This window comes from Siniperca chuatsi, linkage group LG9, assembly GCF_020085105.1.
Source record: "Siniperca chuatsi isolate FFG_IHB_CAS linkage group LG9, ASM2008510v1, whole genome shotgun sequence".
In the NCBI taxonomy this organism is placed as follows: domain Eukaryota; kingdom Metazoa; phylum Chordata; class Actinopteri; order Centrarchiformes; family Sinipercidae; genus Siniperca; species Siniperca chuatsi.
Window position 1 is genome coordinate 21,378,154 of NC_058050.1, and position 26,686 is coordinate 21,404,839.

Consider the following 26,686-nt stretch of genomic DNA (forward strand, 5'->3'; position numbering starts at 1 on the left):
TCTGAATTCCTGACCATTATGAACATCAGGACTTTGACAGAATTCTGTGCACTGGTACACTGCAGTTGCAGCGTTTAGTTTTATCATCATTATTTGTTGGAAAATGTGCTCAACATCCTGCCTGACCTACATAAAGCAGAACTGAGACTCCAGTCTGGTGGACGTGCTGAGTTGCCTTTTGCCTGGCTGATATTCATCTCTTCTCTAAACGTTATTTTCTTTCTTTTAAAAATGTCATGTCATTATAAAGCATTAAAAAAACAATGCTGCACATTCAATATAATATTACAATGTACTGTATTAATACTATAGTAATGTATTACTTTGCACATAAATCTGTAAATATCTGTGTCATAAATTATATTTTTTTCATACTGGACTTTAAATAGGTGACTTTTCTATTAATTTCACTCTGCCATATGGCATAGTTATTGTGGTTCATCAACACTTGATAACTGTAAGCGAAATAAAATACGATATTCTATACAAAGTTACATACATTTATAATACAGTGGCTTGGTGAAAACATCCAATCTGCTCAGACCCTACAGGCTGTCTAATCTACCTCTCCTCTCTCTCTCTCCCTCTCTTATCTCCCTCGCTCGCCCTCCACCCTTCTTCTCTTCCTCCCAGGTGTCTTTGAGGGCAGCCTGACAACCAAGCCAGCAGAAGCCCACCCCCTTAGTTGATTAAAACCTACATAATTAACCTAATTAACACAGCTCCCAGAGGCCTAAGAACTCCTTGAAAGTTTGTGAATTTGGAGAACATAAATTGGATCCATAAAAGTTTTAGGACAAACTTTCACAGTCCCAAACTGCCACTCAGCAGCTGCGTGGAGGATAGCGGAAAATTAAATAATTGCTTTTAGATTACAGTGAATGGCTATTACAGAACCACATTAGCTCACACTTGGCTCATCCCAACACTTGGGGTGTTTTCTGTGTGGAATTCATAACTTAGTGGACAAGCAGGTTCCTCACTCTGTTTTCGTCATTCGAGATCTTCATCTCAATGGATGCTTCACAGGAATACAGTAGACTAGTTGATTCCACTGTCCCAGATTGCCCCAGTGGATTTATCTCCATCTCTTTACAACATGCTCCTCAATATCTGGCCAGTTTTCACAAGACAGTTTTGATATCGGTTCTCGGTTGTGACAGACTGAAGCCATAAACACACCCCTAAAATGTTTGTCTGCGCTAAAATGTAGAGAAATACAGTAAGTGCCTGACCATGTGACATCATAGTGTTTTTATTAGAGTGATCAAATGTAATGCAATAAACTAAGGATCAGGTTTTGGGCCTCAAGGCTTTTCTTCCGGATGGAGAACTATGAGTGACGCTCCTCCCCTCCCTCTACACTCGGTCAGGCTTGAGGTTTTGAAAAGGCATTCCTCAGGTTGCCATGGTAAAGGCTGAATGACATCATTTGGGTTAGGATCTCAGCCCAGACCTCCCCTCTCCTTCCCACTCTTCTTCCATCTCCACTCTCTGCCCCAACTCCTCTCATCCTCTCAATTAAACCCCCCCTCCTCCCCTCCCTTCCTCTCCTCTCTCCTCATAACTCCTTTCATCTCCTGCCCTTTCTCCTAAAACCTCTGCTACCCTCCTCCTACCGCTAAACCAGTGGGAGTGTGCCAGTCTCAGCCACTTCAAAGGCTAGAGCTGATCTCTGCTTTCATCTGCCAGAGAGGGAGAGGAGAGAGAGGAGACGAGGGGAGAGGAGAGGAGAAGTGGGAGAGGGAGAGCACAGGACAGAGAGAGAGAGAAAGAGGTGAAAAAGAAAGAAAATTAAGAAAAAGGAAAGAAAATGGAGGGGGGAGAGAGGAGGAGAAATGGGTATAAAGGGTGACAAAAAGGGAATAAAAGGGGTGATCAAGGAGAAAAGAGGGGGAGAGGGAGGGGAGAGTAGGAGAGGCCTCTATAGCAGGACAACAATATACCTTTATTACTGATGTGACAGGGTGTGTGTGTGATTGAGAGACAGAGTTTGTATATATAGAACGAGGTGAAAGCGACTGTGTGTGTATTCATTGTGTGTGTGTGTGTGTCTGTGTTTGTGTGTGACAGGTTGTTGGTCTCATACATCAAGAGATCAAAGGAAGCATGGTCGCTACAGCAACAAAACCCTTGGCTCAAAAATGGGAACAAACATCCAGACCACATACTCATAAAAGGCAGTCAGATGCAAAGATACAGGCGAACACATGAAAACACACACACACACACACACGTACACATACAGTGAATTTCAGAATTGTTGTCATCTTTGGTAAATATTAGCTATTAGAGATACAAATTAGAAAGTTGTATTTGTTTTCATAACTATATGAAATATTTTGTATATATGTGTTAATCTAAGATAGATAAAAGGTAGTCCTGACAATTAGTGGTCTGTTTCTGGCATACTTTTAGGAATGTGCTTCTAAATTTGTGCCGCAACAAAGCTCATATTTAGATTTGGTCTGATTTACAGTTTTACAGTGAAATGTAAGCCTGCTTTGCAGTAAAGCTCACTTAGCAAGTGAAAGTGACTGATTTTTTAATAAATAGTTATAGAGTGGAAAAAACAGTTCTCATAAAATGAGAGAGTAAAATCTCTTTCAGCTGATTGATTTTGTTTTTTCGATTTCATTTTAAATATACAAAAAAATATGTAAAGATATATTCACTTTTTCCAAATCTGACTAATTTATGTTTATGTCCTTTTAAAACTGATAAACAAAGCAGTTACAGTCTAAGTATGTGCAGGTGTATTTTATTTAGCTCGTGTTACTTGCTGTGTGGTTTAAAGTGAGCATTACTTGCAGTAAGTCATTAAACAGAGAATCACAGTCGAAGCAGTGTTCCCTGTACACAAATTTTGCAGTTCCCAAACTCATAAATCTTTAAGGGAAGCTGTTACTTACAGGTGTGTGAGGGTGGTGCAGGTCATGTTTCCTGCCAAGACTCCCAAACAAAGATGAAGCTTTGTTTTTAATACATGTATATTTGATCTCTCAGCTCTTTGTGAGACATTTAAGCTGACACTCTGTCCTGTCAGAAGCTCGCATCCTTTCAATTAACAACTATAAAAAGGTCTGTCTTGACGTGTAATGCAAAGACATGTTCTGACATGCATAAAAGCAATATGATGAAGGAAAGGGCTGGAGGAGACATCTAAATCCACAATTATTTGTTACTGGTGTCCTTTGAGGTATGGTTTCAACACTGACATACACACACTACTGACAGAAATGAGCACCTTATATGGACAGCCAAATATTGTACACACACAGACTAAGCACAGCTTCACATCTTGACATCTAAAGTCTTGTTTTGCCAGTTAGTAAAAAAAAGATTATTTTGTCAATCTGAGATCAATGCAAAGAGTCTGTTATATCAAAATGGAATACTGCTGAAACACACACCTGTTGGATGTAGTTATATCCTGCAGTAAACTCATTAGCCCCGCCCCTTCGGGACATTCTGACCAGTCAGATCGCTCTGTAGTCTGCACCTGAAGAAAGACAGAAAGGGGAAGAACAAAGTGAGTGAGAAAGACTAAAGGTACAGTCACATTAGTCTTCAGTTAAATGGCAGTGGTCCACACTCGACAAAGGATGTGATGGGTCTGACAGAGTGTACGAGAGTGTCGCTGCACTTTTGTAAAATATAAAAAACAGGGAGATGGCACACTGTTAGAATAATGACCTCCCTTTCAAAACACAATGCATCACTGTTTCTCAGAAACTCTTTTGTTACAGCAGCTCACTATCACGTCAGTGCACACAGGAATAGAAGTACTAAGCAAAAAATATAATACAGGTCAGAAAATAAATTAAGTACCAAGTGGATATAAGTATAAAATAAGTGTGAAGTACAAAGTGGGTTTACCGGTTGATGATAATAATACGGTATAAAGTAATGTAGTGCAAAGTAGTGCATGAACTGTCAAGTTAAGTGTAGCTAAGTGTAGTTAAGATTATAATGAGATGGAGGATATTGCACAGCAGTAATAGAAGTATGAATAAATATCAATAAATAGGGAATTTTAAACTGAAAAGAGTATATTGCACAGGAGTATTAACATGGAATATTACACAATTATTTCAAGTATTGCAGAGGTGTAATGATCAATGTCCAGTTTAATGACTTAGGGTCATACAGACTACACTTAGAGGGAGGAGTTAAAGAGTTTGATGGCCACAGGCAGGAATGACTTCCTGTGGCGCTCTGTGGCGCATTTTGGGGGGATGAGTCTTTCACTGAAGGTACTCTTTTGCTTGACCAGCACGTCATGGAGCGGGTGGGAGACACTGTCCAAGATGGCATGTAGTTTGGCCAGCATCCTTCTCTCTGACACCACCTACAGAGAGTCCAGCTCCACCCCCACAATGTCACTGGCCCTACGGATCAGTTTGTTGAGTCTGTTAGCGTCCGCTACCCTCAACCTGCTGCCCCAACATGCAACAGCATACATGATAGCACTGGCCACCACAGACTCATAAAACATCCTCAGCATTGTCCGGCAGATGTTGAAGGACCTCAGCCTCCTCAGAAAATAGAGGCTCTGGCCCTTCCTGTAAACAGCTTGAGTGTTCTTAGCCCAGTCCAGTTTACTGTCCATATGTACTCCAAGGTACTTGTAATCCTCTATAATGTCCACACTGACCCCCTGGATGGAAACCGGGGTCACTGGTGCCTTGGGCCTTCGTAGGTCTACAACCAACTCCTTGGACTTTGTCGCATTGAGCTGCAGATGGTTCTGCTCACAACATGAGACAAAGTTCCCCACCACAGCCCTGTACTCAGTCTCATCACCACCGCTGATACTTCCCACCACAGCAGAGTCATCAGAAAACTTCTGAAGGTGGCAGAACTCTGTGTGGTAGCTGAAGTCTGTGGTGTAGATGGTGAAGAGGAAGGGAGAGAGGACAGTCCCCTGAGGGGCCCCAGTGTTGCTGACCACGCTGTCCGACACACAGTGCTGCAGACGCACATGCTGTGGTTTGCCAGTCAGGTAGTCAACAATCCAGGACACGTGGGGGTCATCCACCTGCATCGCTGCCAGCTTCTCATCCAGCAGGGCTGGCGAGAAGCTGCAGGGCTGTTGGCCAACTGCGCAGATTCACACCGTCAAAGTTGAACAAAAGTCAACTTTGACCTGCAAGTCGGAGATCAATACTGAAACAGGAAGCACACTTCAGAATTGTCGTCTTTTTTTCTTTTTGTATTAAAAAAATTGTTTATTATTGTTTATTTATTGTTTATCCAGTTTTTCCAACACACTTTACACAAACTTGTAAAGTGACATTGTTCAATATTGACTTTTTGGTTCGTCATCCTGCTAAAGGTCAATAAATGACACTTACGACTAGCTCTGAGACAAAAACCCTACAGATCAGTCAGGACTGATATATGATATCATAACTGTCTATCAGTGGTGTTTATCATTGTCATCTCAACATAGCAATACCAGTCATGATGCTCTGCAAACATGCAAGATGAATTTGTTTTTTGTTTTTTATCTGTCCTCTTTTTCAGTCTATTGGACTGATTTATCAGAGAAGGTCAAGCAGCTATAACCATTGTTTCACCAATAATAAGAAACCAATGATACATTTTTACATTAGAAATATATTATTTTCACATTCGTTATCTTTTCACAGCGCCACTCAAAATCATCCCATGGACCACTACATTATAAGAAAAACTGGTCTGTGTTATCATCACAGAATCATTCACAACCAACTGCTGAGTGACATCACACGCGTTTGTCAATGCCATTTCAAAGTAAATTGATCAAATAGCTAATTTGCCAAAAATCCAGTTGAATGGACCCCACACCTGCTGTGTTACATTAGTGCTTTTTCACATACGTCCTTTAATTTTTTTGATTCTTGCACTCCTTACTGCTCCTCAGTAGTGAGTATTAACCTCTCATCCTTCACTGAATTTCCTTACATCATTTGTTTCTTCTGTTTGTCATCCCTCTGTTTTTATTCCTGTCCCAACATGTGTCCCTACACCATGATGTCTAGGCTCCACACCCACCAGGAACACCTGGTCCACAGACTGCTGTGTGTGTGTGTGTGTGTGTGTGTGTTTTAAAGCTGGTTCTCACTTTAAAAAAGGGGCATTACATTAATATCAGCCAAGTTAAGATCTGAGTTAAGATCTGATTTAATATTACAGTGACAGATTGTTGTGGAACAAATCTATTCCAATAAATATAAACTGTGTTTGCCTAAGTCTCTTTAAGGTAGGTGTGTGTGTGTGTGTGTGTGTGTGTGTGTGTGTGTGTGTGTGTGTGTATGTGAGTGATTGAGTGGATGTGTGTTGGTGTGTTTGGTGAATGTGGTCTCTCTGATCTCCAGTGACATCATCACCTCTGTCTCAGCGGCGACACAGCATGGTTGTTGCTAGGCAACGGGGTTAGGAGGAGACAAAGACGCTCCCCTCACTCGCTTACTTTTTTCACACACACACACACACACACACACACACACACACACACACACACACACACACACACACACACACACACACACACACACACACACACACACACTTGGCCTTCCCCATCAGGGTGAGCGGACATTTATGTGTGCCTGCCAACCAACCACTAAACACATACACACACACCTACTTATCATCCCCAGTCCATCCCTGCTCTCCACCTTGTCTTGGCCCTCCCCTTCATCTTCCTGTCCCCATCTCTACCAGACCAACACCCTGACTCTATAATACTGAACTCAAAGTCAGATGAGAGGCACATAGACAGACAGAAAGTAGAGAACAGATTCAGAAAGGCAGCTGTCATAATAGATATTAACTTCAAACAAGTGACAACGTACCTGACCACAGAGAAAGAGAGAGTAGTAAAAGTTTTAGCTGTAGGCAACTGTCGTCAGACTTCTACTCCTCCACCTTTGAACTGAAGAAGTTCGAGTTGGATCGATCTCACCTGGTACTTTCACACTGTGATATACTGACCACCTAAATGTAACAAGGACTTTATCAATGACTTTTCTGATTTCTTGGCCAGAATTACGCCAAAATATGACAGGGTTCTAATCGTCAGCGATTTTAATATTCATGTCTGTTGTCCTACTAAGCCGTTGGGGTTAGAGACTTTTTAAAATCTTATTGACTCTTTCAATCTTGTATAGTCTGTGATAGGTCTTACACAAGAGCATGGATACACACAAGATCTTGTTTTACCATGTGTTCTACCTGTTTTTTAACATTGAAGTTTGCAATGCAGTTATCTCTGATCACATGCCTGTTTTTCTTCACTGTCATATCACTAAACTGTGTGCTCCAGCATGTTGTTGTCTTATGTTTAACCCTTCCACTGCTGTACAGTTCTCTGCTGCTTTAAAAAAAATGCTACTGAGACTCACTCAGGGTTCCCCCTTTATTTTAATACTAAGGAGTTAACCTCACTATGCCAAAACATCCTGGATACTGTCGCTCCATTTAAAATCATGCGTTCCAAACCTAAACCTTAACCATGGTTGAATGACACTACTTGTGCTGTCAGACGAGAATGCAGGAGAGCTGAACGGAAAGTGGAAAAAAGAAAAGTTGCAGGTGTCTTGACATTTTAAAGGACAGCTGGTACTGATATCAGAAAATTGTCAAAGCTGGAAAGAAAAAATATTTTTCTGATATTTCAAATAATTGTCACAATTCTCGTTCTTTTTAGTACCATTAACACTATTCTTAATACCCCCCCCAATCTGCCTGTCTTGATGTTTTCTCAGAAACCTGTGAAAAATGTCTCAACTTTTTTGTTACGATCATTAGAGCATACATCTCACCCCCTTCTTATGACCCATCCATCACTGTCACTTGCTCTGCTACCTTTAACCAGTTTGAGTCTGTCTCTTTCTCTTCTAAAGGAAATTATTAATCATATGAAATCTTCAGCTTGTTCCACAGATGTTGTCCTCCCCTCACCTTTTTAAAGAGATTTGTGAGACTATTGGTCCAAACACCCAAATAATTATGAACAGCAGACTTGCTTCAGGTGTTGTACCACCAGATTTTAAGCATGCAGTAATGCAACCATTGATCAATCTAAAATAAATCCAATCTGGACACCCCAGTCCTCTTCAATTTTAGACAAATTTCTAAACTCCTGTTTCTTTCAAAATTTTTGGAGAAAGTTATACTCATACAATGGCAATATTTTTTAGACATACATGGCATTCTTGAGTCTGGTTTTAAAGCCCTTCACAGCACATTACCTGCACTTTTAAAAGTTTTTAACAATCTTTTATTAGCTACTGACTCCAGGGATTGCCATTCTTCTTCCTCATCTCTCGCCTGGAGCATTGTGTTGGCATTAAAAGTACTGCTCTGGAGTGGTTCAGGTCTTACTTGTCTGACAGAAGTTTTTCTGTCAGCCTTGGTGACTCTATATCCTCCTCAACCTGGAGTTCCTCAGGGTTCTAATCTTGGGCCAGTCCTTTTTTCCTGTTATAGCTCCCCTTAGGGTCAATTCAAATTTACCTGCCTTTGAAACAGAAAGATGCAAACTTTTTAAAACCATTGTTGGACTGTCTCAAGGACATCAAAGCGTGGACAGCCTTACATTTTTTAAACTTTAATGACAGTAAAACTGAAGTCCTGATATTTGGACCCAGTGGTGCCTGTGATGCCCCATATGGACCTGTGTTCCCTGGAACCATATGTAAAACCCACTGTGAAAAATCTGGGTGTGATAATGGATAGTGATTTTAAATTGGACAAATTCAGTGACAGACATCACTAAATAGATTTGAAAGTTTATATTATATCATTTGGTCTTATGGAGATGGTGGTGGAGAGCATTGTCTTATATGTTGGTCCAAAATCTTCCATAGGTGTGAAACTGGGTTGAGATCTGGTGATTATAAAGGCCATAGCATTTTATTCACATCATTTTTGTACTCAACCATTCACTAAGCCCTGGTGCCCGGAAGCATCTGCATTTGATATGTTTCTCCACTTTTTTACTCAGGTTTTTACTTTAATGTGTCCCCCCATTAGTGCTTATATATGTGTGTGTGTGTGTGTGTGTGTGTTTAAACATTTTGTGCAGATGTCCCTGGTCACAAATAACCAATAAAATAAATATATAACCAAATAATACCAATAAATAAATAACCAAATTACACATTTACAGCTGTAATTCTTGGTCAGGCATGGAGAAAATGTCTTGATGAAATTGAAAACTTGAACTTGAATGTGTTTCTTTAGTTCAATTCATGCCACCTATAAAGACTTGCATTGAAATATAATTTTTTATATGGTCCATGGACACCTGGCCTTTAAAGATATTTTTATCATAAGAGATATTTTGGCCTCCGGAGATGAGAGAGGAGGAAGCTTCTAGACACAAGAGTGGTATTATCAAGCAGTGTAAGGACAAACACAGGACAGCATCGACAACAACACAGATCCAGGTTTGTCTGTAGTGTGTTAACTCAATTTACACAACATATGGACAAGTTGACATTACAGTTTTATGGGGTTTTGTATGTGAAAAGGGGCTTGAGAAAGACATTAATTCATATTAAGGGACCAATCACTGAACACAACAAATTCTGTTGTCAGAGACAGACTACAAAGGTTAAAAACATTGTACAGTGACATATCAAACTGCTTTAAAAGAAATAATAAATGCTTATTTCTCTGGCAACTTCTCATGAATCTCTTTCCATTTAATTAGCATTCCCCTTTAAGTCTTTCCAAGTTGTGTGTGTTGAAAAAAACACAAGTTGAAAATTTCACTAATTCAGACTTGATTCATTCTCCCTCTCTCCTCCTTTGCAGTTTCCAAGCTATTAGCGAGATCTTTGATTGAGATTAACGGAGCCCTGAAATCAATGAAAGATAATTAAAAAGCCTTTGTTAAAGGGCAGGCACTTATCTGAGTGTGTAGGTGTGTGTTTGAGAGCGAATGTGAGAGTCACTGTGTTTCTGTGACGGTATATCAGTGAAAAAGTGTGATTTGTGGATAATGAATGTCTGTTGCAATCTTTGAAAGGTGCACATTGTTCTCTGCCAATTGATAATGAGATTCAAGAAAAGTCAACTTAGCAAACAGTTAAAAGATGTTGAAGTCAGGTTTCCTTTGAAACTTTAAAACTGTTTCTTTAAAACTTTATCTACTGGACTCCAATGGCAAGAAAAAACACACGGGGGGAGGGCAACAGGAGGGCAACAGTACTTTAACTTTTAAAAGGGAACTTTAACATTTAAATCTTTTAAATTAACTAATGTGCAATGAGTTGAATGACTAAATGTGCAGAATGGTAGATGGGTATTTTTTTGGGCAAATAAATTAGTTCTGCTCCTAGCACTGAGCTGCTTAGTGACTCATCCACTAGCTACGAGGAAATGGCTGAAACACACACAGTTTTGTGTGTGTTGCTCAGGGTGGTGAGCAGGATCGAGGATACACACCTCGATGTTACTGCAGCTGTTAGCACAGGGGGTAATGAGGGAGTTTGCACAAGAGGACAAATTTGCTACAACAGACAGGCAGAAAAAGAGAAAGAGGCAAGTCTTTGGGCTTGTGTGTGATGGAGTTTGTGTGTCGGTGGTTCAGGTGGCTAGAACTAATTAGTTAGGAATCAAAAATATGCGCACGCACTCTTGCACACACACATACTTTTTCTTTCCTACACACACACACACACAACTACAAATGTAAGGTAGCTTCCAGGCACAGCCATCAGTCAGATCATATGATCTCAGGGTGACAGCTGACCTTGTGTCCCACGTGCAGAAACTATTTCATGACCCTGCGGCCAAGCCAAAACATTAGGAATGCATTTTACATAATTCATAGGGTCTGCAGAAAAATCTGCCAATATTTCAAACTGGTCGTGTTGACTTTTTAAGATGCATTTTCACTGGACTACCCTCACCAACCCTGCCTGTGTTTTACCTCACTGTTCAAAAGAATATTGGACAATTCTGCAAAGTCCTGGATTCATTTTTTAAACATCCAATTTCAACAATTTTAAATAACTTATTCCTAAAGTATCTGTACCATGACAACTTAAGCATGGTTATGTTTAGGCAACCAAAACTCGTTGTTTAAGGTTAGAGAAATGCTGCCATCATGGTTTAAAAAAAGTGAGCATTAATTGTTGGCCTGAGAAAGGATGCAAACCCTGGTCTGGTGTCAAAGTAAAATGCTTTCCTTCCACACACTTACTTGTCCCCATGCTACATAAACAGCATACCGCTTCCTACATTGCCATTGAGTGTGGGCACTGGGCGTAAATCTTGTTCCGCAGAATCATCCAATATGATTGTATTTCCTAGGAAAGCTAGGCTGCAGAATTTATACCTAATATGTGCTTCCCAACTGGCTTTGTCTAATGTGGTATGAGTCTCTCATCAATATTTTACTGGCCGTTTAGTTAACTTTCACATTGGCTTTTTAATTAAATTAATAGTCCTCACAATTAAAATTCTCAGTCAAATGGCCACATGCTTTTCTACCTGAATTAGTGAATTGTTACAGCGTCGTTATTTTGTTGTGTGAGTCTATCAGGGCAAGAAACTGCCACCTTGTTAAAACCTGCCTAATCCTGGTGAATGTTAGCTGCTTCAGTTTTCTCCATGTAACCACATGGAGCTAATGTTATTTAATAAATTTGGGAAGTTGAAGCTTCACTAAATCTCCACCTGCTTTACTGCAGTGTGCTCTCTCACGAGTCAGACCAAGTTTTTGGCCTGAACAACAAATCATTTTGACTATCAGACAAAATTGGACAGACACTCAAACAGAGAGTGACAGGCAGATACATACCAACACTTTTTCCCCCTCCGTGTCTTGCTCCCTCTGTCAGTCTAGTTCTGGTGAAACTACACTCTATTTTCAGAACAGCAGCACAGCTGTCTGCGTGTGTGTAATGTGTGTGTGTGCCTGCACGGAGTCTGTTTTTATTATTCCAATATTTTCATTCTGCAGTTAATATTTCAACCTCCAAAATACAAACAAACACAGGGCCAAGATTATTGAATCATACAGATATATTCAAACGTGTTTCAGTTCTGCAATATGAACTGGCACCTGAAAAGGGACACAGAGCACAAATTGATATCTGATAAAATGTCATACAAGAAATGTTGACATTTGTGACATTTCTATGCATGTGCATAGATGTTGGCTGTTTGTGTCTGTGTGTATGTCTGCCTGCCTAAATGTGCACTGTACTCACCAGTCGTTTGATGATCCTAAGTGTTGTGCGTTGGATTCGGGGGGTCCTGATGTGCATGTGTGTGCGTAGCACGTGTGTAAAGTTTTGCAAACAGGAAGGTGACAGGCAGTCATAACCCTCCCCTCCATACAGCTGGACCAGTAGGGACAGACACTGAATAGATTCCTCCCAAACCTCCTGGTTTTCAGCCGACAGCTACAAGGAGAGAAAATCAGTTAATAAATAGAACGATGAAATGCACCATGTTTTTATTTAAATAAAATAAAAAATAAAGTGATTGACTGAATTCTCCTTCTTCTTCTAGGTGTACTTACATTACATATCATGAATAAAATTTTAGAAATAGAAATATGAAAAAAATGAAAACAATTAAGTCATATTTTTACACACACACACACACACACACACACACACACACACACACAGGTTAGCATATTAAAGCACACATTCAAGAGACATTTTTATTAAAATTAATAATCAAAGCCACTATGTGAAAAGTGCACAAATTTGCCATGAGTTGTAACGGTATTATGTAGCTTTGTAATTTGGATATATCAATTTATTTGGAGGCAATATCAAGTAAATATTGAAAAATGTTAGCATCCAGGATCAATGTTCACTCTAAATCGTGAGCATCTTAGCAAGATTATTACTGGTAACTGACCCCTTGCCAAATTAATTTACTTAATGCACTGAGTTAATCATAATACTTTACCATGCATCAATAATAAGCCCACTACTCTTCAGAACTGGATTATTTTAACAAAAGCAAGTTTTGCAGTTTTAATGATATTAGATTCTGGGATCATATTGACGCTGCTGCTCTCTATCCCATTAATCTCCCATGGGGCACAGGGGCTGAGGCAGAGGCCAGGGGTGTGTCAGCTGCCCCCACTCAACCGTCATTCACAACCACTCACACGCTCTTCTCCTCCTCCCACTTTCCTACCTCGATAACACCTACTACGACAACATTTCCACATTTCTCTCAGCAGATAGGCCACGATTGTACCCACTCTTATCGTCCTGTTTTTCAAATTGCATCACTTTCTGTGCTGGTACATGCAGATGTAAGAGCCTTTTCTGCAGATTTCTGGGATTAATATTTAGAATAACTGTAGTATAATTACTTCAGTAAACTAGAATAATCATCTGTATCAAACAGTGTGCAAGGGGCATACTGCATTTATGTAACAACCCTACACTGAAATCACATGTAGTATATAGTCAGTACGTTTGCAGAAAACTATGTAACCTGTAACTTGGCTACTTTAACAGAACTGGTTGAAGGAATTAGACAGAGGAAACAGTCTGTACATGAAAGTGCATTTCAAGCATTTTATGTCTCTGTTGAAAATAGTTTACTGTAGGACTGCTTGATTAACTTCATTACCATAACAGAGATATACACACTGCTTTGGAAGACAGTTAATTAAGGAACAACTTTTAAACAAGCTTGATCAGTAGTGATGCTGTTTGCAGTGCAGTCAGGCAGGGGAGTAGGTTTGAGAATTGACATATTTAGTGTGGGAGGAAGCTGTAGATCTAGTTACCGTAACTGTGGCAGATGGTTTTACTGGTCTGGTCTGGTTAGTCAAATTTTACAATTTCGTGCTGCTCCCTTATGAAATCACTGTTTTACCATTCTATGAAAAAGTTATTTTAGATGTCCGCAATTTACCTACTAAACAGCACTTAAGTGGAGCTCAAACTAACTTGTTATAAGAAGTTCAAACTAATTTGTGGGACCAACTGTGAAATTATAAGGCTTATAAAATCTCACTGACACGATCACAGGTGTATAGTGAAAGTGACTGTGCTGGGCATTAGTAACTGCTGAAAAGTTCTGCAGAAGGTTTCACTTTCAATGTAAGCAGTTGATTTAGAATTAGAGATCTTTATCTTCTTGTATTTTTTACTTGTATCACCAAGCCTGAATTAATGTATATATGTCTCACATGTATCATAACCTCAGAGACTGATTCCTGACACAACATAAAGAAACACATAACCAGACAAACAGACATGCTTTCTCTCTCTCTCACTCACTCTCACACAAACACACACACACACACACACACAAACACACACACACACACACACTAACACACACACACACACACACACACTCTTCCTCGGATAAATAAGCAGCTCTGTGAGTGTTGGGTCTCACCATGTGAATGAGGTGTGTGCTAAGTTGGCTCAGGGGTCGGTTTTCCAGGAGCAGCTTCTCTGCTGCATCCATCACTACTGCTGGACAAGATACCCTCTGGCTCTATACACACACACACACACACACACACACACACACACACACACACACACACGCGCGCACAGGTGCACACACACACACACAAGTTAAATCATTTATAGAGATTTGACAGTCAATAATGATGGATCCAGAGACCTGCCAAGACAGATTCTGACAGACTGAGACAGATAGAGAAAGACACACTGATAAATAGACTAAAAGAGGAAATAGTTTTCCATATGTTGTGTTATTTTAACCCTTCTTTAACATAAAATGTGTTCACAACAACACAGGTTGAACAATTTTCATTATTTGTCACATCAAGTCATTTTTGCATCTCATTAAGACTTCAGTCTCCTCACCTCATCCTTTTTTTCTGCCCCATCCCATTAGCACATCTGTCCTTCACTTTGGCTTATTTTAGTTCAATTCATGCCTACAGTGGAACTTCAGGCCAATTAGCGGTGGAATAATGTGATTAATACTGGCACATATTTTCTCTCTCTCTTCCCCAAAGTCAATTCTTCTCGGTTATGCTCACTCTCTCCTTTCTCTTCTTTCTTCTGTAGTATACATAATCTCTGACTGTCTCTCTTGACCAACGGAGTAATAGTTTGGGGAGAGCGGTCTAGTCACGTCCTCTTTCCTTATCAGACCTTATTACCCAAATGAATTTGGTTTGGGCAGAAGTTTTCTTTTTAATGAGCTTTGCATTTCTCGCAGAATTGATTTCAGCTGCACATTCTGCTTGCTCCCTTTTCCATCTCTGTCTCTCCTATCTCTCCATCCTTCCCCCTCTCTCTTCTGTCCTTCTCTCTTCCACCCAGTCTTTTACCCTGCCTCCCCTTTAGTCCCCCCACCCCCCTGTCCATGTATTAATATGTATGCGTTGGGCTGGGGTGTACGTATGGGGAGATGGGGGCTGGTGTGTGTGTATGTGAGCGTATGTCCGTGTGTGTGTAGGGAGGCAAGCTGAGGACAAAGCCAGTGGTGATAATGAGGCCGCAGGGACACAGCCAGACAGGCCCCTCTGTGTATGCCTGTGAGTATGTGTGTGTGTGTGTGTGTGTGTGTGTGTGTGTGTCCCTGGACTGGGGACCTCATCCGCTTTCTCCTGAGTCCGCAACTTCAATATCGCAGTTGCTTAAACCTGCTAGCTTCCACTGCACACATCAATGGACATATACACACACTCACATACACACATGCCTTTCGAGACATGATACAAGGGCAACATTTTGAGGAAGTTGACTTTGTGAGTCTGTTGGTGATTCTGTGCTCAACAGAGTTGAAACTGGTAAATAGTGGTGAATCAATGTGGGAAATACACCAGCCTATAAAGACGAATGTAACATGATGCAGCAAAACAACTGACACACAGCTAACAACCATTTAAAAAACATTAAAAAAAAAAAAATTCAAGACAAGCCAGTGTGGCTGTTTAAGGATTTATTTGCAATGACTGTGGCAATGCAGTGCTTTTTAGAAGTATATTATATTGAAGTTATAAGTTTGTAAGGATATTGTTTTGTAACTTGCAAGGTGAGTTGAGGAGGCTTGAATTTAGCTTGCTGAGTTACTCAAAGAGCCTCAATTTGTTTCCTTTTGAGAATTGTTTTTTCTTACAGGACCCAATACAACAGTCACTGTAGTAGTGACTGCAAGCGACCGACCATAATCTATGTTACTGGGGTAGGGCATACTTTGAAATACAGTGCTAATACATTTTAAGAACTTAATGATGGCACTGGAGGTTAAAATGTTTTCAGTGCATTTTATGATCTGTTCTATGCCTTGCTCAAGGGCAGCTTCGTGACTATTGTTAGAGAGAGGGCAGTGAGTTTCTTGTTCTCATTAGCTGTGTTTGAGTGTTCATACCTGCAGTGCGGAGCGGACAACAACAGATGTTTGTTTTAGGATGTTGTGAAGCAGTTCCAGAAGGGCTTGTAACACAAGATGGCTGACCTTCCTCACAGCATGCCCCTCTCCATCCAGCTGGACTAGTGCAGCTTCCGTGAGGGTGCTCACCACCACCTCTATTAGGCCTGTGCAGTAGAAAAGTCATTGGATACAGTTACTGGATTTTTGGATACAATTACTTGTTGGTACCAAAACTTAGAATTCTCCACACTAATCTTTGCACATGTGCCATGTATCTTCATTGTCATCATGAAATATCAAATAAAAAATCAGTTTGCTTACAAGCTCATTAATATGAACTCACTTCATAGATTGTAACCAATCAAACCAACCTACTTCTGCATTCCAAACAACCAACACCTCCCGCTCTTTCCTACTTGTATGTCGGAAGTATAAAACATAATAGTATCTCTGAGCCTGACTTGAGTAAATGTCTGTAGCTGCAGGCTCTGGTTCGACTCCTACACAACATGAGGTACACTCTTCCTCTTAAGTCGTTTAGCATTTCATTGTCACCAATTTGCCCAGCAGAGAAAATTACCTGAATTTGACATTTAACTTTTTAAACAGAACTCAAAGCTGTGCAGGTTGAATTCATCTGTGAAAATCTGATAGTATCAACACTCCCAAGTTCACAGAATGGTAACACAAACAGCAACAACAAAAGACAACTCAATTTAGATGCTCATCTACAAATACTTTCTGTTCTTCTCTTCGTATCTCTTCCTCATCCCTCTCACTACACTCTATACTTCCTTAGAAAACTGTCCAATGTAGAACATGTCGTAATGCTGCTAACCCTTGCTAAGCCATGAATAAATTGTTTTTACGAAAGTGCAAAACCATGTTCTTTTGCTCAATAAATTTAACATGACACACAAGATACTCTGCATTTTGCAGCTCGATCTGTGTAGTTAGATATTGTAGGCTTCTGTCCCTGAGGTGTTCTCACTACACATCTCTGTAAGTGAAGACTGGATAGAATCTGCCCTGACTCGGTTGACATGACACGTTCCAATAAATGTATACCGTGCCTATCAAGAAGTCCAACGTTGTACTTGATTTTAATTTCTGTGCACACAAAAAGTAACAGTTAAATAACAAATTAATTAAATCACTGTCTTCACTGGGGAAAATACACCTAGTGTTATTTTCTATTCCAACAGATCTTTATTTAGAATGTAGACATTGTGTGTGTGTTTATTTTTGTGAGTGAAAGTGCAACACTGCAGACACTAGAAAGCCATTAAGCTAGCCTGCTGTCAGTGAGATGTACTGTTGCTTTGTCATGCCTCATAATTAAATAAACAGTCTGCTCTACTTTGGACTGTTCAGTCAAACAAAGACCTCTTCTGCTGTTAATGTGATCCGACAATGCAGTCCTGTTCAGATGAAAACTCTGTTCTAGATAGTTGCTCATGTATATGTTAATATTATTATTTTGTTATTATCTGTTGAGAATGGCTGCCATCACTATACAAAGCTATTTTTACCAAATCACAAAGAAATAACAAAACTTCTATCAAATACATTCTCTAAACTTTCCCGATATTTTAGCTACCTATCAACCAGACTATAGCTGCGTAAGTAATCAAAACTGAAATTACTCTTTGATTGTGTACCTAAAATTTAAAGCATATGCTCATATTGGGAATATACATAGATAGCACAGACTGTGCTTGTAACTGGTGATCATATGGACTATTAGGATATAAAAATAGTGTTAAATTTGGCTGAGTCAATTCTGTAATAATCTGCTACAGTTTTATGTAGACAAAACAACACTAAACAGGCCAATATGTAAGTTTTTATACTTCCACTCTATACACATTCTACCATGACATGTATTTCAAAAAAGGTAACAGCACAGTAGAATCTTTGAAAATATCTACAATTAATCGCCAAAGGTCACTCTACGCATTGATTTCAAATGGGCTACAAGAAAAAAAAATCTATTGGAAGAGGGTTACAAAAGGGCTAAGGAAGTAGTCAAAGTTGGAAATTGGAAAGGGAATTTGAAGCATACCCAACATTATTTCGAAATGCATCCAGTGTTTTCAATTTTAGTCACACACTGGCAGTACTCTGTGACTCGTCAAACCACCTGTCAAAACTGATTTTCTCATGGCCTCACTGCATTTTGATTAGACCAGCTGTTATCCAAACAAAACACAGCTGATCACAGACCAAAAACACAAATCACTAAGCATGTATTTTTTTAGGGGATAAAATTGATAGATATGTGAGTCACGGTAAACACACTTGCAGTATGTGAGATTACAGTGATACAGATAAATATAGGTAACTGACATTGCTTATAGATTTGACAACCAAGGACCTGCTTGTTTTTAGTATAATGCCACTCATTTGACTGAATTTCACCAGCAATGGCAAAATGCAGTTACTTCAACCAGAAGAGACATTTGGATCCACATTGATACTACAAAAGGAATCTGACTACGGAAACAATGCCAGCAAAGCAGAGTCTGTACTGCATTGTAGATTGATAGATAGTTAGATAGCTGACTGAGTCCCTAGTTGTCTGAAAGCCATAGGACAGGTACATGCTTTCCAACTGCAGTCTCCAATTTAATCTTTTGTGCATTTCCAATGTACAAGACATTTCTACATGTTTGACCCTTTGTGGGTATCCTTGATTAAATCACGCACAGCAAGCACCAAGCTGCTGCAAAATAGTTACTTTAAAGACTGGTCGCTTTTACCCCATATTCTACACAGCTTACTAAATTGAGCTGAGTAAATCATCAGGAGTGTAGGAAACAGAGGCATCCTGGAAATGCACTAAGCACAAACAGTTCACAAAGTTCCATGAAAAATAATTCAAAGAGTAATGTGAGCAGCTGATATATTTATTGTAATATATTTATATTATTCATATTACTGAACGAAAATAGCAAGTGCAGTTGGATACGCACTTAGTGTTGTTGCACACATGACATTACGAATACATGGTTAAAACAGGGACCCACATTTATTACCACTGCAGATTCATCATAGATTGCAACAGCAATTGTATCTATCTCAACAGGAAAGGAAGAGATATTAAAGATCATAAAAATACTTCATGTTTGTGTAATGTAATACAGTCTTATCTTAGTTTGGCTCCTTTCTGGTATTCAGTCAGTTATACATCAGAAATTACTAGTGTACACACACACACACACACACACACACACAGGCTTTTACTGTATATGGATAACAGCTGCTTTCAGTCAATGCTAACAAGTCAATTTTTTAAATGTCACATATGTACTAATGTTACTTGCTTATTTAAGACTGGAGGAATAATTTATGAGTAAAAAAAACATTCTGCTCTGTCCTATTTTGGATTTTGGACTTTAACTAGATTAAAAATAGACATTCTACAATGCTTTGCAGTATCATCTATTTATAAACCACTATAAAATGAGTTCTATTGGGAATCAACAGGATGGGTGGCACAGATCAGTACTGTCTAAACAAATTAGGAATGTTTTCTGGGGACAGAAAAACCTCTACTAAACTGATAACATTTGATTAATGGGTAATGTTTCAGTTGATCTAAATAAAGTTAAATTAAAGGGTGTATATGGTTTCAATAATGTGATTTTCCCCAATAATGTATGTGGCATCTGGGTTAGACTTCTTCAAGGATAGAGTGAAGCATAGCATGGTCAAATCCTGTGTGTGCTTGATGTGCTTACTGAATACCTAAATGCAAATGGTTTCATTCTCCATATTGATGTGAGCCCTTAACTGGTAGGTCCTGGGCCAGATACAGCCTGTGACTGATTATCCCTTTTATTAGTTTCCATCATCAAATCAATAGAAAACCAAATTTTATTCATTATATGTTGTCTAGAATGTAAGCACCCATTTTTTTGGTCCTACCCTATGGCTAACAGACGTTACCACTACCACCATATTCTGTAGTGCACTCAGTGTTAAGCATTCATGCACTGGTCAAGAAAACAGCCTGACTGAATCTACAGGAGCACAGCCACCCAGCTAGCAGCAAAACTGTCACCAAAAATTTGCATTTTACTTTAAAAAAATATATGCCCAAATGACAAAATCGGTTGCTTGTCAATGCCTTGCAAAATGTCGCATATGACTGTTCCAAAAACCTATAAGCCTTTTGTGATCTACCACCCTTAAAGTTAAGGTCTAGTTAAGTTTAGTCTACTAAAACTAATTAGTTTAAGTTAGGTAAAGATTGTAGTCAGGTTTAAGGTTAGGAAAAGATCAACACATTGCCACATATTGAAATATGTAAATATCTGACATGTTATAATTGCTTATTCACACTGGGATATTGTTCTTTGTAAAACATAATACTGAAATACTACAATAAGTCAATAAATATTTCACTGGTATCCACGGACTGCAATGCAAACTGCACAGGTATCAATGCAATCTATGCACAGCATAAAGTCAAGATACACTGCAAAACAGCTTACATTTACAGTCAAAAGTGTCTTATTGATTGCCATTATGTACAATTGTCAATCCATTGACCTTGTGGGTGCATGCTAATATGGAAATATTAATATGCAAGACAGATCTTTGTGGTATAAACTATGCCAGGGGGCAATCTTATTGATTGGACACATATGGACACGATGTGGAAAAACTATTATAGAATTTTTTAGACATCGTTTGGGGAAATGAATCCAAACCTGAATCAATTTCAAATGGCACTTTATAGATGCAAGATCCACAGAAACTAGATAACACCAATGCAGAGCCAATTACCTAAAAATTCCTCTGAGCTTCTCACAGAAGGTCAAGAGAAATAACAAGGATTGGTGGCGGATCAAACCAAAGACCTTCAAGGATTCTGAAGACACATGGAGCCCCTGAAGACGTCTTTAATTAATTACAAGCATACTTTAATTAACTGACACCTTGTCAGCACCTCAGCCTAAGACCAAACTCAGGGGTTGCTCAGGATGCGAACACTTCCAAATTGTTGGGGTGAATTTCTGCTGCTCTACATGCTCAAGATGTGTCAATTTCCTTAACAAATCTATGTACTTACAAAATGAGTCTCAAATTTACTCTCTGTAGAGAAGCTCGAGGCTTCATATTCTCACACAATCAGATTACAACCGAGACTTTCTACGTTAGTCTGCTACATGTTAACAAATTAAATCTGAGGCATCCACAATCATGTAAAATAATAAGAACTTTGTTTAGGAAGCTTCTCTTACTCCCCTATCAAGTCATTCTTTGCCTCCCGCCTCTCTCAATCTCTCCCTCTATCAAATTGTCACTCACTTCAACCTCAAATTTTCTCCTCTATCATCTTATGCCTTCTCCATGTCTCCTCACCCAAATGCACCACATTCTTTCTCTGTGTATCCCATTCTTCCTCTCTGCTACCCTCTTTACTTCCCATTTTGCTTTCCTGGCTCTATCATCTTTCCCTTCCCTCTTCTCTCCCATGCTTTTTTGCCATCTTCTTTTTCTTTCTGTTGTTCTGTTCTCCTTCCCTATCTCTGCCTTTCTCTCTCTTTGCTCCCTCTGTCTTCATTCCCCAGGGGGTATTATCTCAGTCGGAGGCAAATCTGCCCAATTATAAACCTCATCTCCTCTCTCTCTCTCTTACCCACTCACACACACACACACACACACTGGGTGCTCCTGCATCCACCGCCCCCCACATACACATACATCTCCTCTTAGTTTCACACATACACAGAAGCATAAGCACAAATGCATTCACACAAGCACAAAAAACACCCCCCTATTTTGTTCTTCTTCACTGTCTATTTCAGTACCTTTCAACACACACACACACTCACACAGACAAACACGCACACACACACATAAATGCTCACACACCACCCTTCCCCTCCTCTCTCTGTCACACCTTAAAAAGCCAATTATACACGCTTCCTCCCTTCTCCGCTTCTCTCCTCCTCTCCCTCTCCCTTCTTTCTTGCCATCGCCACACTGATCTGGAGGGCACCACAACTAAAAGAAGGGAGAAAGAGGAGGAGAGAAGATAGAAGAGGAGCCAAAAATAGAGGATAGGGGAGAAGGTAAAAATTGGAACAGAGGAAAGGAAGGAGAGTATATGATGGGGCAAGATGTGAGTGGAGTAGATTGGAAAAGTGGATGGTAGGAGAAGAGGAAAAGGAGGAACAAGAGGAGGAGAACAAGTTAATACAGCAAAGGGCAACAGAATAAGTAAAAGGAGAGGAGAGGAGAGGGAGATAGCGTTAATTGCCCAGCCAGTATTAATGCTGGGTTGACAGTTTCTTGTTGAGAGGAGAGCTGATTGGACGATAATGATGCTGACTACTGAACTGCCGCAATGCTGACCCAATGGAAAGAGGAAGAGGAAAGGGTGATAGTGGTGGTGGTTTTGGGGAGGCAGGGGGTGCAGAGGAAAAGATGGATAGACAGAATGAGACACAAAATGATGAGTGAAAGAGAGAGCTAGAAAGAGAGAGAAATGAACACAGTTCTAAATAGAAATTTGAGAAGGCAACTATTATTGTGTGGAATTTTCATTGCCGCTGAGAGTTGCAATTACAGCGTTGAACTGTGGGTCCTGAAACATTTGCATACACACACACACACACACACACACACACACACACACACACACACACACACACACACACACACACACAGGCAGCAGTGTTTATAAATGTTTTCTTGAAAACATCTTTAATTTACTTCATCCATTCTCTAATGCTAGATTTAGGCTGCATCCCTGCATGCCTAAGCTGTGGGCCTTCTTATTCCTTCCTTCTAATTAAAGTCCTAATCCCAAACTAGCTCTGTGCTAAAATGGGCCTAAAATGACCTAACCTAAGGAGGAAAAAGGAAATTCTAATATTATTGAGTTGCACCACAGCTGAAGGACAAAAACACTGCCTCATGCACACACACACACACACACACAGCTAAGGTTGTTGACCTGAACAAGCATTACGCAGCAGGCTGGGGAAAACAAGATGCCAACAAGTAACATGACAATAACTAATGCTAGCAGAGTAGATACATGATACCAACACACTGTGCATTAGGGTCAATGACAGACGGGTCTCTAGGACTCACTTAACTCACTCACTAATAATAGCACTAGTGTAACAGACAGTACAAAACAGTAGAGTAGAGGAAAAGTAGAAGTTTTTTTTTTTCAAAGCAGAGAAAAGTTAAATCTTCCCTCTCTCCATACGTACAGATGCAGACATACTGTACCTTGTTGGTATTGTGGCTCCAGGTCCAAGACTGTGTCTCCACTAAGATTACACAGCAAGGCAACTGCATTCTGGACCATCCCACTGGTAACATTACTAATGTTAGCCTAAAGAAAGTAAGTGGAAGAGATAGGATAACTAGGTTACAGGTCAGCTAACGACATCTTGTATTCCATAATTAGTCCATAGTTAAAGGTTTTCTAAGTAGAATTTTTCACATCTACTAACATTAAACTAAATGTGATGACTTCAGATAGATAATGTAAATACAAGTAAGGTGGTGGACTTCCACACACAGCACAGTGAGCACATGAAGCAGCGTTTCTGTCATAGACTTTCTTCATGCCGAATAGTTACTGGCTTGTTGTGAAAACACTAACACACCATTATTGACCACAATCAACCTTTGAATCTGTTTTGAGAAGATAAATCTTCCAGCACGAACATTTCAAAAACCTACTTACTTGCACACAAACCCAGCCCCAGTATTGGAAGCTTTAGTTAAAAATTCTCAACCCCAATGTTTATCTGTTTGAGGAACCTTTACTTATACAAAGTAAGTTGCCTAAATACTGTGTGTCTGTGAGCTTCAGTGATACAGTTTTAGGCCTTTGCCCAGTGCTGCCCCTAGAGGCTTGCACCATGAATGTATTAAGAGAGCTGGACACTGCCTTGCTGGGAATTTGTCCCAGGGGCCAACTGCAACCCAGGCATCAGTTTTTCCCCAAAGCCTGCCATTAGGGATACGTCTGAAAATGTTGGCAGGACACCCCGCATTGCATACAAGGTCAGTAATAACTAGTGTGGACCAAACAATACAGAAGCCAACCAGCAAGTGAAAAAACTGACGACTTATATGTGCACTGATTGGATTTGTTTATCAAAATTTTGTCATAGAAAATTTCTATTTTGTCCTGAAAAATCACTGGTTTACCAGATCACTAGGTCTCCAGTTTATTGGACACAGTACTGAATATCAGTAAAACTACTGTATAATAGTGAGCAGCTGCCTTTCCCATGTTTTATGGACTGAAATGTCAATGTTGTCACCTAAAATAAGCTATTTTGTTGTTATTACAGGTCAGTTTTATACTTACATATTTGACATTTCTATTGTCATAAACAGCAATATTGACAAATATTCCTTGACCTGGGAGACACAGTTAAGAATTAGATGTTAATATCTGAGAAGAATCATACATTTTACCTACTGAAAAAAATGTTATTGGGGAGTAATGCTGTAGTCTCCACTTTCCTCTTACTCCTATCTACTCAACCTCTCCCTTCTCCTCCTTTGCTTTTCCTCCCCTTACTCTCTTCTTCTTCTCTTTCTCCTCTTCATAAAACCTTCTGTCCTTCCTCCTACAGTAATTCACTTCTCCTTCTCTCTCCTGCCCTCATTTCACTATTTGATCCCCTCTGAGATACACCAGCTCTGCCTGCGGGGTCTGTGCGCATCAGTGTGATCTGAGTACGGGCTGATAAGCCTGGCTGGTGCTCGTCATGAACAGTAGCCTGAGGCTGAAGACAATGACATCAATTCACATTTAGGACAACCTGCCTGTCAGAAACAACAAATGACAAAACTAATTTATTTTGATCTTTATGGACTAATAAGCTGTGAAAGGACTATCGTGTACATTACTGAAAGCATAAAACCTGACAAAGAGCGACCAAAATTTATTTTAACTCATTGACTCACTGTTCTGCCCCTTAACTCAGAGCATTCAACATGTATTAGTGGTGTATCTACAGAATGTACAGTATAAGTGAGGCATGATTTATAAAAGTCTCTGACTGCAACCCACTCTGATTAGCCTTCTGCCTCCTCAGGTACAGCAACCAACCAGTTAAAGAACCATGGTCTAGCCAGCTCCCTGAAGTCCTTTCATGCCTGAAGCAGAACTACTTCATCATCTAGACAAATACAATTAGGTGAGTTTCTCCGTGACAAGTGTGATCACCAGAGACAGGTGTAATCAATCCAGATCACAGTTGTTTCAGGCAGCATAAATCAATCCGAACGTGAGCAATACAGACGGCACTATTGGATCCTGACATGACAGGCTGAGACAGGAGTAAACAATCAGGAGAGGAGTTAATCAGGCTGTTGGATAGCAGTGTTTAACATTCTGCATCAGCTTGTCGAGGCTGGACAGGCAGCCACGCAGAACACTGATTATTTTGTGAGTATGTGCAAGTGCATGTGTGTGTGCGTAAATTAACTATAAATAGTTTCCTGCAGCCCAAGTGTTTTGGTTTGCTGAAAACAGATTGTTCCGTATGTGTTTGTGTGTTTATTAGATTGTGCATCAGCAAAAAGGGTCAGGTGAAATAAATTGTTTACTCGAAACATTGTTATGCTTCGCTGATAACAGACAAGTGCTGTGCGTTTGTGTTGGATCTTAATAGTAGAGTCCATATTCTCACTCTATTAACCCTTTCTCCTTTCTATGGCTGACCTGCCTGTCAATTACACCAGCCCTCTAATAGGTCAACACCACTCAGACTAATTTACATAAATACATCTATACGGTTAGATGGAGTGAGTGAGAGAGGAGAGAGAAGGAAGGAGGCAGAATACAACTGAGCTGGAGTAAAATACATCAGAAGTGCCATAAAATAATACAGATTGTGATAACTAGTTTGGATTGGCTGATTGTCAGACTATTTAACAGACTGACTTAATGATCAAGTGATTTGCTGATTGGCTGAATAATAATTGATTAAGTGAGATAGGTTTCTTACCATAATGAGTTGAAAGACTGATGGTAGGATCCTACTGTGTTTGATCAACCTGAAAAGGAAAGAGAATAATACATATTGGAGCAGAGGTAGAAAGACAGGGATGAAAAATTAATTTATTAATTCATTTAGAGGCAATTCACCGCACTGTTCACACACACACACACACACACACACACACACACACACACAAAACACACACACACACACACACACACTGGGCTGTTTCATCTTCATTAAGGTTGGAGTTCTGCTACATGACTCCTGTCTGGTACCAGTGGAATTGGGGAGAAAAGAAAGATGAAAAGAGGAGACGCGATGAGAGCAGATGAAGTGAG

General features: G+C 39.8%; 1 protein-coding gene across 6 annotated transcripts in view; it reads right to left on the minus strand.

Annotated features, from left to right (window-relative positions):
• Positions 1-26,686, minus strand: part of ulk4 (unc-51 like kinase 4) — an 81,566-nt gene that overhangs the window by 856 nt on the left and 54,024 nt on the right. For 2 of the 6 annotated variants that reach the window (XM_044206612.1, XM_044206610.1), the window contains 6 exons: positions 26,352-26,400; positions 23,605-23,710; positions 16,345-16,511; positions 14,389-14,490; positions 12,216-12,410; positions 3,414-3,502 (listed from right to left, as the gene is read on the minus strand). In XM_044206612.1, coding sequence (XP_044062547.1) covers positions 3,414-3,502; positions 12,216-12,410; positions 14,389-14,490; positions 16,345-16,511; positions 23,605-23,710; positions 26,352-26,400 — 708 coding nt within the window. Of the gene's footprint in view, positions 1-3,413; positions 3,503-12,215; positions 12,411-14,388; positions 14,491-16,344; positions 16,512-23,604; positions 23,711-24,700; positions 24,754-26,351; positions 26,401-26,686 lie in introns of those variants that run through there. The other 4 variants (XM_044206611.1, XM_044206613.1, XM_044206614.1 and 1 more) reach the window with 4 other exon arrangements.